Raw genomic sequence first — 12608 nt, forward strand, 5'->3', positions numbered from 1 at the left:
GTTCTATTGGTGCCTGTTGACATGTGAAATGCCGCATGCGGGAATATATAGTTTCGGGCGCATGGAGGGTAAGATAGCTCAATGTCTCATATCGTTCCCAGAAAGAGCCATAGATGATCTGAAATGATGAACCATTTCCATACTCATAGACCAATTGTCTCATATACTATCATCTAAAGTATTGGAGTACTCGTAAGCATTGGGGTGCTATAGCAGGGATGATATAGTTCGGCAGACCGCAGTGGCTATGATGCAAGATCTGCACTGACTCACAGGCACCGCCGCTCTGACGGTCCAATACCAGGCGCAATATTACCCGGACAGCTTATTTATAGTGACGAATACGCCCGTGGCCATTTGCAGGGCAGCCGAGTACAAGACGGGACCAGACCCTGACATACCCAGACCGGGTGTATTGCAGCTGTAAAATACCGTATTTCAGGCTCTCCGTGGCGGCGGCGGCGGGCGTTTGACCGGTCAGGCGAGAACCACACGGGACGACGCATCCCAAGTCCAAAACTTCAGCTTTCTCCATCCTCCTCCTCCTTCCTCCGTCTCAGCCAGTTGCTCGCTCTTTCATCGCATCGAAAAAAAAGGTTCGTCTGCCCTCCCCCTCGATCAGATCCCGTCATACCCCTGCTCAGCCTCGGCCTCGACCCTGTTCTGGGCCTCTCCTTCCCGGTTTCTGCCTGACCGGCGTGTGCCCTCTGCCCTAAGTCGGCCAGGGCGAGCCAGTCTTCGTTAAATTTCTGCACCCACTCACTGCCCGGCGGAGGTCATTGCTCCTCCCAACCCCTCGACCCGGGATTCATAAATCTCTCATACTCCCTCTTGATCTTCCTGAGCTGACCGCCGGTTCTTCAATCAGATCGCAGCAGCTTAAATATCGCGGGAGTCCACCGATTCCCCGTTTTTGAGACCTTCCTCGTCATCGTCTCTACCCCTCATCCCAGTTCAGATCCAGCCTTTGCTCCCTCCGGGTCCAAAGGCACCAGTCACCACGGCTTACGCAGCCGGCTTTCTCCTCCCCCGTCACATTGTATCGCCTCGACGTCTTAGAGACACACTTAACAACATTCCGCCTCCTGCTACTGCTCCCCCGAGTCTCCTCTCCGATCGGCGCGCTATTTTCGTCCACCTTGACGCCCACTGAGCTTATTCCCTCACCCATTGAGCTGCCGCATAGGACTTCTCTAACGGTTCTTCCTCTTAAGGAGGAAGGGTCTAGGAGGCTTGGTCCAGTCAACTACGGTTGCGAAACTTTTCGCCCTCCCTAGCACGCAGTCGCGTATAAATCTCTCAACTTTTCCACCTTTTTTGTTGTCAAGTCATAACCCGTGCTACGTCGCGACGCATGGTTATGGCACCGACTGCTTGTGTACCTGCTGAAGTGTGCATGCCTAAGCTGTATGACAAACCCGACTTTTATGTCAACAATAAACACCAATTCAGCAATTATGGAGCGGACGATCTGTCGCAATCTCGGTTGGCTGCCAAGGACCTGGTCTTGAGCGTCCTCAAGAAGCGAGCCGCGGAGGTCGATACCGACCGATGCGCTCCCGGCGAAGAAGATCCTTTCTATGTGGCAGACATGGGTGAGGTTTACCGCCAGCATTTGCGCTGGAAAATGAACCTAAGCCGAGTGCGCCCGTTCTATGGTATTTCCCTGCGCTTTTCTTCAGTTTGATCCTTGCTAATCTGAACAGCGGTCAAGTGCAACCCCGACCCGGAGGTCCTCCGCCTCATGGCTAAGCTTGGAAACGGTTTCGACTGTGCTTCCAAGGCGGAGATTGACCTGGCTCTTTCGACGGGCGTTGACCCTAGCCGCATCATCTATGCGCAGCCCTGCAAGACCAAGTCCTACCTGCGTTATGCCGCCAAGGTTGGCGTGAAGCAGATGACCTTTGACAACGCCGATGAGTTGTACAAGATCAAGGCTTGCTATCCCGAGGCGGAGCTCTACCTGCGCATCCTTACCGACGATTCGAACAGCTTATGCCAATTCAGTATGAAGTTCGGTGCATCTATGGATGTTGCCCGTCGACTTCTCGAGCTAGCTCATGAGCTGGAGCTCAAGATTGTTGGCGTGAGCTTCCACGTCGGTTCCGGCGCAGAGGACCCCAAGGCCTTCCTCAAGGCCGTTCAGGATGCGCGCCTGATCTTTGACCAAGCCGCTGAGATCGGCCACGAGCTTCACACTCTCGATGTTGGTGGCGGCTTCACTGGGGAGACCTTTGAGAAATTCGCTGGTGTTCTTGACAGCGCTCTCGAAACCTACTTCCCCCCGAACATTCGCATCATCGCTGAGCCGGGCCGTTACTACGTTGGTGGGGCATTCACACTAGCCGCAAACGTCATTGCGCGTCGCGGGGTGCGGGATCCCGAGGCGCCCAGCAAGGATGCTTACATGATTTACCTCAACGATGGTGTATACGGCAACTTTTCCAACATCATCTTCGACCACCAACATCCAGAGGCACTCATCCTCACTTGCGCATCTGAGGCCAACGGCCGGCCAGCTACCGAGGACGTGACCTACTCCATCTGGGGACCCACCTGCGACGGCATTGACGTCATCAGCCAGCGCAGCCGGCTTCCCGGCTTGCTGGACGTTGGCGACTGGCTCTACTTTGAAGAAATGGGCGCCTATACCAAATGCAGCGCCACGCGCTTCAACGGCTTCTCCGACAACCACGAGGTGATTTATATCTCCAGCGAGTCGGGCGCCTCTGCTCTTCTTGAATATTAGCCTAGATTGTTTTGTTTTGTTTTTGTTGTCAGCCGTTGCCAGTCTTTACCGCACAATACCACCTCTATGAGGAGGCTCTCTGATATATAGAGTAGACCTGAATGTTGATTGATTGTTTGCGTGAAAAGTTCTTCTCTATTGTATCATTATAAGTCGTGCCCTAGATAGACTGTATAGCACCAAATCTATCTCTAATATCTATGTCTATATCGTAACCAGTCGACAAGCACAAATTCCTCAATTTATACAAGCCTGTCAACAGTCAACTTTGCCCCTTCCCCAGCTGCACTCTGCACCAAACCCCCAGCCTCCAGCTTCTTCTTCCACTTCGCAGACTCATACCGTGCAAGAATAAGCGTGATGCGCGCAACGGCCGCCGGCTCCGCAGCCTCCGAAACAGCCTCCGAGGGCGTGCACGTCCAGCGCCCAAACGCCCAGTTGAGGATGTAGTACGCGTGAGCTGCTCCAGGGTCCGAAGTTGATGGCCTGACATCCAAATCCTCCGACGAGCTCGCCGGCGGCGTCTGCGTCGAGCACCGCAGGATCCCCTTAATCCTGTAGACCTCATCCTTCGGTGCGGACGAGAGGAGCCTTTCCAGCGCGGCAACATCAACCGTCCCTTGTCCTTCCGCCTGCCTTAACGTAACAGACAAAACCTCAACCTCAGATTGATGCCCATGCTTGTCACCGTTCTCATGCTTATGCTCATGGTCATGATCATGCTCATGCCCATTTTCCCCATCCTCAAACACCTCCTTCCTAAAAAGCGCTCCGTCAATACCAAGCAGCAAATCCCTCTCAACCCTTCCCTTCTCACTCTTCACCCACGCCGTCTGAACATCCAGATCGCCCACGCGGTCAAGAACCTCATCGAACCGCCTCTCCGACACATTCTCCCACTTATTAAACACAATGAGATCCGTATACCGCGCTTGGATCTTTGCCGTGTAACTCGTATCCTCGTACCCCGCCCAATTCTCGACGTCGATTACACTGATCACGCCGTCGAGGACGTATTTCGCACTCCCGTCTTCGTTCTTTGGACTTTCGCGCGAGAGCCGGTTCACTTCCATCGCGAGTGTCGCGGGGAATGCGCTGCCCGACGTCTCGATGACGATGCGGTCGGGATAAACTTGGTTCTCGAGTTCCGTTAGGGCGTCGGAGAGCTGGCCGACGAGGTTGCAGCAGATACAGCCGTTTAGGAGCTCGCGGACGCCGGAGATTGAGGAGGTCGAGGCGAGCTGGGAGTCGATCGCTAAATCGCCGAATTCGTTTTTCAGGAGCGCGAGTTTGTAGGATTTTGGGAGTTGCGGGAGGAGGTTTAGCAGTAGGGTTGTTTTGCCGGAGCCCAGGAAGCCGGTTATTATTGTTATTGGGATGGAGGGCATTTTGGATTTTGATTTTGTGTTTAAGAGGAGGATGAAGTGAGAGAAGAGAAGGCGATGTTCTATTTTGACTTGTTTCGAATGATGGAGGGGAGGAGGGGAATGGTCGGACTCGATAAGAAGTTGTATACGCGCTATGCCTGATTGGGATGAGCCATACACCGGTGCCACTTATGTATTCCGGGGAGAAGCATTGAACTTTGAGATGTCATTCCAGTTCGATAGCTAGCTAGATGAGACTCCGTAGAGAAATCAAATCAAATCAAATGAGAGACTTTTGCATCCCACGGATCTACTTGCCGGCGTGCATGTTGCGCATCACAGCAGCCAACTTCTCAAACATGCTGCGGCGCTTCTCGACGATATCGAAGAACGTCTCCTTGTCCATGACACTGCCCACAATAACCTGGTCGAGACCCTTCTGAAGACCGTCAAAAGCCTCGTCGATGAACTGCTCCAGTGGCATGCCAATCTTGGCGCCGTGGGGGCCCATGTAGTCGTGGAGCTCGGCTTTATCGCGTCAGTTACTACGCACAAAATATGACTGCGGAAGTGGAAAGTACGTACTTTGGACAGCAGGAGGTGAGACCTCAATAACCTTGAGTTTACTCGACTGCTTCAACTGCTCGCGGAGGGAAAGAACAAACACATTCAGCGCCGTCTTGGACGCAGAGTATGCCGGCATCGAGGCCGCGGGGACAATAGCCAAATTCGTTCCGGTGCTGTAGCACAAACTCGGTCAGTCTGCATAACCATAGAATTACCAAGATAATGCCGTGTAACAGCGACAGCGACAAAAAGAGCGAGGAAACATACAATATGAAACTAGCAGGCTGGGTCTCGGCCTTAGCCTTGAGGAACGGCATAAAAGCATGGACAAGCGAGACAGCGCTGGTAAAGTTGGTGTGGAACTCGTTGTTGAATTCCTGGAGGTCCCATCCGCCTTCCTTGGTAAGATCATGAGAGCGCTGCACACCGGCGTTGAGGTACACGCTGTCGATATCAGGGTACTTGGTCGTGACCTCCTTCGCGAACTCGGGGATCTTGTCTGTAGCAGAGATATCGAAGACCATGCTGGACGCCTTGCCTTCGCCGTACTTGGACACGAACTCAACGAGGCGCTCCTTGCGTCGTCCGACGACGGTCACCTTGATGCCGTTCTCGACCAGACGCTCAGCCATGGCGCGGCCGATGCCCGAGGTAGCGCCGATGACGAGAATGTGCTTGTATGGGAAAGACATTGCGAGTCGCTGATGTGGTGCACCTGAATCTAGATGACAGTGAAGAAGAGAGTTGTGTCTGAAGATACTAGCGGAGTGCAGACGAACTGTTACTTATACCCCTCCCATCTCCGGAAGTAACACCCATGAAGATACGAGCGGGGGCATTTTACGTTAATCCCATTCGCGACCCGGGAAATCGGCACTCTGGCTTCTTCTTTAGACTTTCATTCGCCCATGGACCGCTACAAGCGGAACTCTTCAGGAACAGAAACGCGACCTGCGGAGCTTGAAGCGCGAAAAGTGTATAAAAAGCTTGAGCGGCGAGCTAGAGAGTGGAGATTCCTCACGGAGTTAAGGTCCGGAATCCGTAGGCCGAGAAGGGACTAGCGTGACTGCGGATACTGCCATGCGTCCCCGCTTTTAGACGTGGTTGATGATTAGTGACGTCACGGGATGGAGTACAGTGACATGTCCCTGCATTTAAGGCATAAGGCAGAAACATTATCAAGCTCGTTAAATAGGGTATGGATCGGTCCATGTCCGTACCGTCGACATCGATCCAGGTATACCTAAAGCATGTCTGAGAAACCTGCACAACAACAAGTAAAAGATACCGTCATTGCTGCTGCGGCTACATCAGGCGAATGGGCGCAGCAAAACGTCGTCAATCCAATCCTTGAATATGTTGCGGGAGAGAAGATCGAAGAAGCCGGTATGCATCAATGTCTTATATCAAGTCCAGCCGCTGCTAACGCCTCACAGAAGAAACAAAACCCGACCTACCAGACGAAGAACGCGAGAAGATCGACAGCATGGAGAAAGAGAAAATCGCCGACTTCCTTCGGGAACGAAACAAGAGCGACTCTCCGATAAAGAAGAGACAACTCAAATAAATAAGCTCGTTCTTATTCAGTGTATATATATAACGACATCAGTTCATGAAGCATGGCATGGATGGTATTGCATAGCTTAGCGATTGCTTGGAAGGAAAAATGCATCTATTGTTCTGTTCTTCTCTTGTTGTACAGTACCTTCTATAGGCCTTTACAGCACCGCCCTGAACCCTCGATCCAGGGAACAGTCCAGACCCAGGAAGTCAACGACCTGGCCCAGATGGTCGATGCCCCAGAATCCCTCCTTCTCCCCCTTGGAGTTTGTGCACTCAAACCAGGGGAGACCGAAAGCCCCAGAATCGTAAGCTTGCTGGGTATTCGCGCTTAAACGTGATTTGATATCTGGTCCGTTTGCCTTGGACATTGTTAGCCCTGTCTCTATAACAGAAATGAGGGTATTTACCGCTTCAATAACACCCTTTGCCAGCTCAGCCCCCAAGATCTTCTCAAGCAGCGGTCCAAACACCTCAGGCTGCGTCGCCTTACCATCCCCCTTAACCCAAAACTCCTGCCACACAGCCTCCGTAGCAGTCACCAGCTTCTCAGGAGCCTGCTGGGAAATCGCCGTGAGGGCCCGCTGCACAGCTATCGTATTCGGCGGGAAACCCTCCGGCGAAATTTCTGAAATTGGGACAGAGAAATAGCGAGACCAACGGATCCGCTCCTGATTAATCCATTTATCCTTATCTGCAAGCTAAGCATTAGCTGAGGTGCTACTGCACGAACCCCAGGTTGGAAGGAGCCGGCTTACTCTTGATCCTGATGGGCGGAGTATTCCCAGTGGCTTTCATGATCCCGCCTAGGAATATTGGCACGAAGGTAAGGTCGCATTTGCTGAAGGTGGGGGAGTCCTGGAGTATGCAGGCGTCAGATAAGCTATTATGGTGCCATAGTTTGAAGGCTTGGGACTATAGAGATAAAGAGAGGCTCACCCGTAGGACCTTGAAGGCGATCCAGGCGAATGGACTGACGATGTCATAGTATAGCGTGATTTTTGGCGCGGCCATGGTTCGAATCAGCTTTTTGAATTTACTTTGCTCTGGACAGCTACCGCCAGTCTTCAGTTTATTGTTATTTATGCTTTTAGGCGTTCTATTGACGAGGAATGTTGGGTGTTGAGGGTGAGTCCCCGCTGCTCATCGCGGGCTGATCTGGTCCAGGCTGGCCGACAGCCGAGGTTATTTCTGATTATTCTATCAGCCCTCAACACCGACCAATTCCCTCAACATCTGTTCAAAAGGCCAGATAGAGGCCCAACAAGGAGGAGTAGCACTAGAATGATTCAATTCAGGTCAGACACGGGGGTATCAGTCTTATACACGGAGCATGCAATTAAATCTGTTTGTCCAATTTATGTATGTAAGGTCAGTTATGCTGCTGATCATCAATAACAAACGATACATGAGTCGAAACAATTTGAGTATAGACAAATGATCAGGCCTTTCAGGCTCATGCAAGCTTATGGCGACCTTCAAATAATAAAGCTTTGCCGTCTGCGTAGCCGCCGCCATCCATCGGATTTCGAACGGATCTTATTGCAGAAGGACGATAAGGGTAAATGCACGCCATGGGGCTTCCGAAGCGACCTTGTCCGGCCTATTCTGCGGAACAGATGCCTTCTGGTCAATGGGGAGAAGATCGACTCCAAGGTAGAGTCAAGCGGCACAAAATCATCATCGGTATGTGTCAGTACAGGCACCTGGAATACATCACGGACAACCAGCGGTAGCTTTATCGCGCCCTTTGGGCTATCATAAATCTGCTTGCTAGCAATGAGGCTATGCGAACGTCGCGGGGGCATGACAGGCAGGCCATTCCCAGGATACTTTTCCTCATTTGTACTGAAGTACTGAATACCTCCGGTACTTCGCTGCACGAATGCGCTGTAATTCTGCGCCAGCGTAACCGCGCATAATGGAAGAAACGCGACTTTCAGAGGAATGTCGCCTGCTGTTGACGGATCTAATGATACCTTTGCGCAAAGTGCCCACAAGTCCGCATACAACGAACACACGACATACAGATCCCCACCCGCAATGTGGAATTCGTCCTCTTCCCTCTGCTGGCTGTCGAAAATGGTATATTCCGGATGTAGGCCAATGACGACTGATCCCTCTTGGACTGCCCATTGTTCCCTCCATCCCAGGCGAATGTCTTTGTATGAATGCAGGCGCGTGCAGAATATCGGCTTTTTCTGATGAATTAGTTCCGGTCTTGGCTTGATAGGTTGACACTCAAGAAGGGTCGATTCTCCGTAAGAATCTGTATTCTGTGCTTTCCGTTAGACCAGGCCGAACATGCACCGGCAAATGCTCACCAAAAGTGGAATTTCCAGATCCGAGTCAGAATCGTTGAGAACCACATATGGAGCGGCATCTGTTTTCTGTTGATCCGCTAGACGCAACGATCCCATCCAGCGGGCCTCATCGAGCTCTTCGTCACCGCGATCAATAGTTTTCGTGATACGCCATAAGCTCTCAATCGACCTGCTTGCTCGGTCTTTGGCTATGTTGGTCAAGTCTTCGGACATGTCAGGCGAGGAGCTGCCACCCTGGTAGGAGCTATAACGCCAAATGGGCGGACGGTGAAAGTAGATTGCATGTCGGCGTCTTTTGCTCACCGAGTCATCAGAGGCGATGGAGGAAATATCAAATGAGCTATGCATGCTGTAATTTGATGCACAGTAGAGCTGAACTGATGTGATATTTCGGTATGAGGAGAGTGGGCTGTATGCTTAAATCTGCAGAGATATGGTGCGAGATGAAGGTAGGCAGCGCGGTTATGATCGTTGGTGTAAACATCGCCGCAGTGTGCCTTCCTCGGGCTGCATGGGATCGGCAGGCGCGCTTGACAATCCACTGCCATAACTTCCCATTCCGCCCATGATGCTACATCAAACAATATGATGAGAACGTCTGCCATAGCAGTGTAATTCGACGTCATCCCACTGTTCGTGTTGTGACGGGAGTTCCATGTGGTGCGAGTGAAGATCCTCCAGTCCAGCAGACTGCATCAGGTCAAAGAATATACTCTCGCTTTCATGTCGCCGCTTTAGCGCTACAAGAACCACGGCATGCGGGGACAGCTTGACCAGTCTACCTAATACTGACACCAGGGCTGGCAGGCTGTCGGCGTTATACGTGCAGTCCGAAACAAGAACCAAATCGACAGATGGCGTGTCGAAGAGGTCCTCTGGCAGCTCTTCGTCCCAATCAAGCGGCCGATACTGAATTCTCGAGGCATGCGCTGGCTTCGCAGTTTCGATGTTCTTCGTAATGATCTCTTCAACTTCGTCAAGGTCTGTGAGTAGAACGGAGCACTGGGGTAGTAGATCCGCTAAGGCGATCCCGACAATCCCACATCCTGAGCCTAGTTCAATTACACCGAGAGAGCGTCCATGCTCATTTTGCAGGATCTTCTGCAGGACCGGGTTGGCTGACTTTGAGCTTCCAGCTATTATCTGCTGCAGGTACATGACCGAAGCAATTGCTGCATCCCTGAGATGCGGAATTGGGTACTTAGAAGGTGCTAAACAGGGTCGGGAAGGGTGCTGTCTCACCAGATATGCCGTGCAATGCTATTCCCGGTTTCTTCCCATATGCTTAGTTCCACAGACTGGTTCACGCGGAGGCGCCTTTCGATCAGCTTGTCAGCGACCAGCGACTGCCGGCCTCCGAATGGCGTGCTCCAGCAAGACAGCACTAGAGGGATGCCGTGCTGGTCCAGCAACGGGTCTGAAGATATTGATGCTGATTTGGAGCTGGTCACTTTCATGATCAGGGGCAGTTGAGAGATGCTAGCCGGTAGCGGACCCAATGCAATGGGTATTTCACGCTTGCCGCCGTGCCACTGCAGCCGCTCCTGGCATAGGATCTTGTTCTCATGCTGAGCAGGATGGAGTGTCACGAGTAGATCCATGTCCTGTGAGAGGAATGCATCGCCCAGGTCTGTGGTAATGCAGATCAACGCGGTGGCGGAGACAGAGCCTGTTTTCTGCTTCTGCAGCCTTGGAGTCTTTAGGAAGCGAGTGTAAAAAACCATTATTGCTTGCAGATGCAGTTTGTATAGCAAGGTCGAATTGCAGTGGATAAAATATGCAATGATCACTGTGAGAGCTGACTAAGACGGATGACATCTGCCTCATCGGACGGGAACTCGGTCCTCAGGCTTTCATTTCAGGCTTTCAGGCTTCACAATTGTTGTCTTCCCATCTCAACTCTCAAAATACCATCGGGCTATTGACCTCCGACCACCTGGCTCAATTGGCGCCCTTATTCCGTTCATGGAGCCCCCTGGATGAGGTTGAAGGAGCAGACTTTCTTCCCCCAACGTCTGGAGATTAGTCTCCTACCAACTAACCGCCTTTCATGATGCGACCGAGAGACCCCCGAGTGCGGCAAACGCTCAACCAGCTCTCGCACAATCTTGAGTCCGCAAACGAGTCTGCACAAGAGGGAATATACACGGTCGCCCATAATTATATCTTCCCATGTTTCACGGCAATTGGAAACTGCGTCAACTCTTGTACGGCGCCCTGCATTCCAACCCGCGAAGACCACCTCCGACGGCGCCGACGCCGCTACGCAGACTTCGACTTCTACGACGACTGGGATAATGAAGACGTTGATGATACGATTTTAGGATGGGGTACAGACGAGTTGGATCGTCTGCTGGCAGGCAGCGGGTTAGCCCGGGGGAGCTCCGAGCAGCCTCGCAGACAAAGAAAGATGAGCTATGGGGCTCGACGGGCGAGCCGACGGAAAAGTGGGCTTTTGATACCAGACGAGCGAGATGATCCGACTGTCATCCCGAGTTCATCGTTCTTGGGATTTCTCGAGCGTTTCCCGTGGAGACTTGGCGCGCGGGGACTGAAGTATAGACCCTCCGCTGCTGACCTTCAGGAGCATCCTACGGGTCTGCGACATGTACACGAAGAGAGCCCTCTCATTGAGTCGCCTGAGGAATATCAAGGAGAGGTGGCGACAAGCAGCAATGTGAGGCACCGAAGCTCAACGCAGTCATCCCGCGAAACCACGAACTCGCTTAGTTCGCGGGGTGACCTTCTTCCCAGCGATGATGAAGAAGATGCCGTACCGTTAGACGATGAGTTTGCCCTTGCGTTGACGCGCCGAGGCACAGGGCTAGAGGCAGAGGACCATGAGGGCGACAAACCTGATAGTATGCGGTCCGCATCAGGCACATTCAGCATAGCTCCTACCACGTCGTCGAAGAGCTCGAAAAACAAGAAGAGGAAGAAGCGAGCCAGTCGAATGCGGTCGCCTCAGAGCTCCTATGTGGAGATTGCGCGCGACATCGAGGACCTGAAGAGGGAGGACGAGCGAGCTGCACGCGAAGAAGAGATGGAAATTATACAGAAACGGCTCGCTGCACGACAGTTGGCCCTGAGCCGGGGCATCAGTGTAGACGATGTCAAGGTATGCTTGTCCATACTGGAAATGACGGTATTTGAGATAACCCCTTACAGACAATTCCCCCATCCGCAAGCATGCCTTCAGATGCAGCTCCCTCCGCTATTCCTCCCCAAGATAATACAGTAATACCCGAAGAGGACCATATATCGGAGTCCGACTCACGAACAGAACCATTCCCACCTTTACCTGAGTCTGACGAACCCATTTCTCCGTTCTCAACCGACCACGTCCAAGACTCAGACGTCCCTCTCACGCACGTTGACCCAACGCCTGAACCTGATGTTGGCTCAAGCTATACATCCCATAATGGTAGAGCTTGAGGCTTCAGTTCATGTGAGCTTTCTATTCAAAGCACTGGGTTTGCAGGCTTTACCGAGTGCGCACGTTCACCAATTTTTCCTTTCTCATGATACCACTTTACCTTACCACTTTTTTACCTATATTCTTGTATAGATCGACTTGATTATGGCTATGATTTTATGAATTGAATTTCAGACTACTTGGGCTCATGGGGGATGGTTACCTCGAGGAGTTTCTTTTTATGATTTCATATTTCATATTGTATTTCTCTACTTTATCTCACTAATAATAGACCGGACCCGGTTAATTCGATCAAGTCCGCTTTCCCATCAGAAGAGATGAAATCTATCTTGTCCTCACGTTCTTAGTCCGCTCTGCGTAGGCTGACAGATGTTTCGTGAGAAACCAGAGCGGGTCTGAAAAACGGAGGAGGGAAGTGTACTGCAGAGGTTCACATTCCGGCATTGATATTGCGCTTGTCCGTGTGGACGGTTGACCCATCGTTCGACCATGGAGGGGGTCTGGATAGAAGATGGGTCGGTTTGTTCTTTTTCCGCGCGTGCATGGAAGGAAAGATCGAAGAGAAATGATGTAAATGGTATATGTCAAAGGAAGAGGTGGGATAT

General features: G+C 51.9%; 7 protein-coding genes across 7 annotated transcripts; 3 read left to right on the forward strand and 4 right to left on the reverse strand.

Annotated features, from left to right (window-relative positions):
• Nucleotides 1–1396: 1396 nt before the first annotated feature.
• BDW74DRAFT_164660 (type III PLP-dependent enzyme) lies at nt 1397–2749 on the forward strand (the record flags this gene model as incomplete). The annotated part of the gene is made up of 2 exons (XM_073726293.1): nt 1397–1658; nt 1707–2749. The coding sequence occupies 2 exons, from the start codon at nt 1397–1399 to the stop codon at nt 2747–2749; spliced, it is 1305 nt and encodes a 434-aa protein (XP_073589679.1).
• A 242-nt stretch (nt 2750–2991) lies between these two features.
• On the reverse strand, nt 2992–5375 carry BDW74DRAFT_164661 (uncharacterized protein; the record flags this gene model as incomplete). Its single annotated transcript, XM_073726294.1, has 5 exons — nt 2992–4196; nt 4423–4426; nt 4457–4644; nt 4702–4868; nt 4951–5375. 5 exons carry the CDS (start codon nt 5373–5375, stop codon nt 2992–2994), a joined length of 1989 nt encoding a protein of 662 aa, XP_073589680.1.
• A 558-nt stretch (nt 5376–5933) lies between these two features.
• BDW74DRAFT_172412 (uncharacterized protein) lies at nt 5934–6250 on the forward strand (the record flags this gene model as incomplete). Its single annotated transcript, XM_073727527.1, has 2 exons — nt 5934–6069; nt 6120–6250. 2 exons carry the CDS (start codon nt 5934–5936, stop codon nt 6248–6250), a joined length of 267 nt encoding a protein of 88 aa, XP_073589681.1.
• A 65-nt stretch (nt 6251–6315) lies between these two features.
• On the reverse strand, nt 6316–7368 carry BDW74DRAFT_4304 (putative 2-hydroxychromene-2-carboxylate isomerase). The gene is made up of 4 exons (XM_073732770.1): nt 7183–7368; nt 7002–7101; nt 6654–6937; nt 6316–6605 (listed from the first exon to the last, which is right to left on the reverse strand). The coding sequence occupies exons 1-4, from the start codon at nt 7255–7257 to the stop codon at nt 6402–6404; spliced, it is 663 nt and encodes a 220-aa protein (XP_073589682.1). The 5' UTR covers nt 7258–7368; the 3' UTR covers nt 6316–6401.
• Nucleotides 7369–7614: 246 nt separating this feature from the next.
• BDW74DRAFT_4323 (uncharacterized protein) lies at nt 7615–9029 on the reverse strand. Its single transcript, XM_073732772.1, has 2 exons — nt 8568–9029; nt 7615–8519 (listed from the first exon to the last, which is right to left on the reverse strand). Exons 1-2 carry the CDS (start codon nt 8913–8915, stop codon nt 7722–7724), a joined length of 1146 nt encoding a protein of 381 aa, XP_073589683.1. The 5' UTR covers nt 8916–9029; the 3' UTR covers nt 7615–7721.
• A 114-nt stretch (nt 9030–9143) lies between these two features.
• On the reverse strand, nt 9144–10291 carry BDW74DRAFT_172415 (protein N-lysine methyltransferase family protein; the record flags this gene model as incomplete). The annotated part of the gene is made up of 2 exons (XM_073727528.1): nt 9144–9747; nt 9810–10291. 2 exons carry the CDS (start codon nt 10289–10291, stop codon nt 9144–9146), a joined length of 1086 nt encoding a protein of 361 aa, XP_073589684.1.
• Nucleotides 10292–10620: 329 nt separating this feature from the next.
• Nucleotides 10621–12002, forward strand: BDW74DRAFT_172416 (uncharacterized protein; the record flags this gene model as incomplete). The annotated part of the gene is made up of 2 exons (XM_073727529.1): nt 10621–11685; nt 11736–12002. The coding sequence occupies 2 exons, from the start codon at nt 10621–10623 to the stop codon at nt 12000–12002; spliced, it is 1332 nt and encodes a 443-aa protein (XP_073589685.1).
• Between the last annotated feature and the right edge of the window lie 606 nt (nt 12003–12608).

The sequence above is a fragment of the Aspergillus multicolor genome, assembly GCF_047715735.1.
Source record: "Aspergillus multicolor strain CBS 133.54 unplaced genomic scaffold BDW74scaffold_1, whole genome shotgun sequence".
NCBI classification, from domain to species: Eukaryota; Fungi; Ascomycota; class Eurotiomycetes; order Eurotiales; family Aspergillaceae; genus Aspergillus; species Aspergillus multicolor.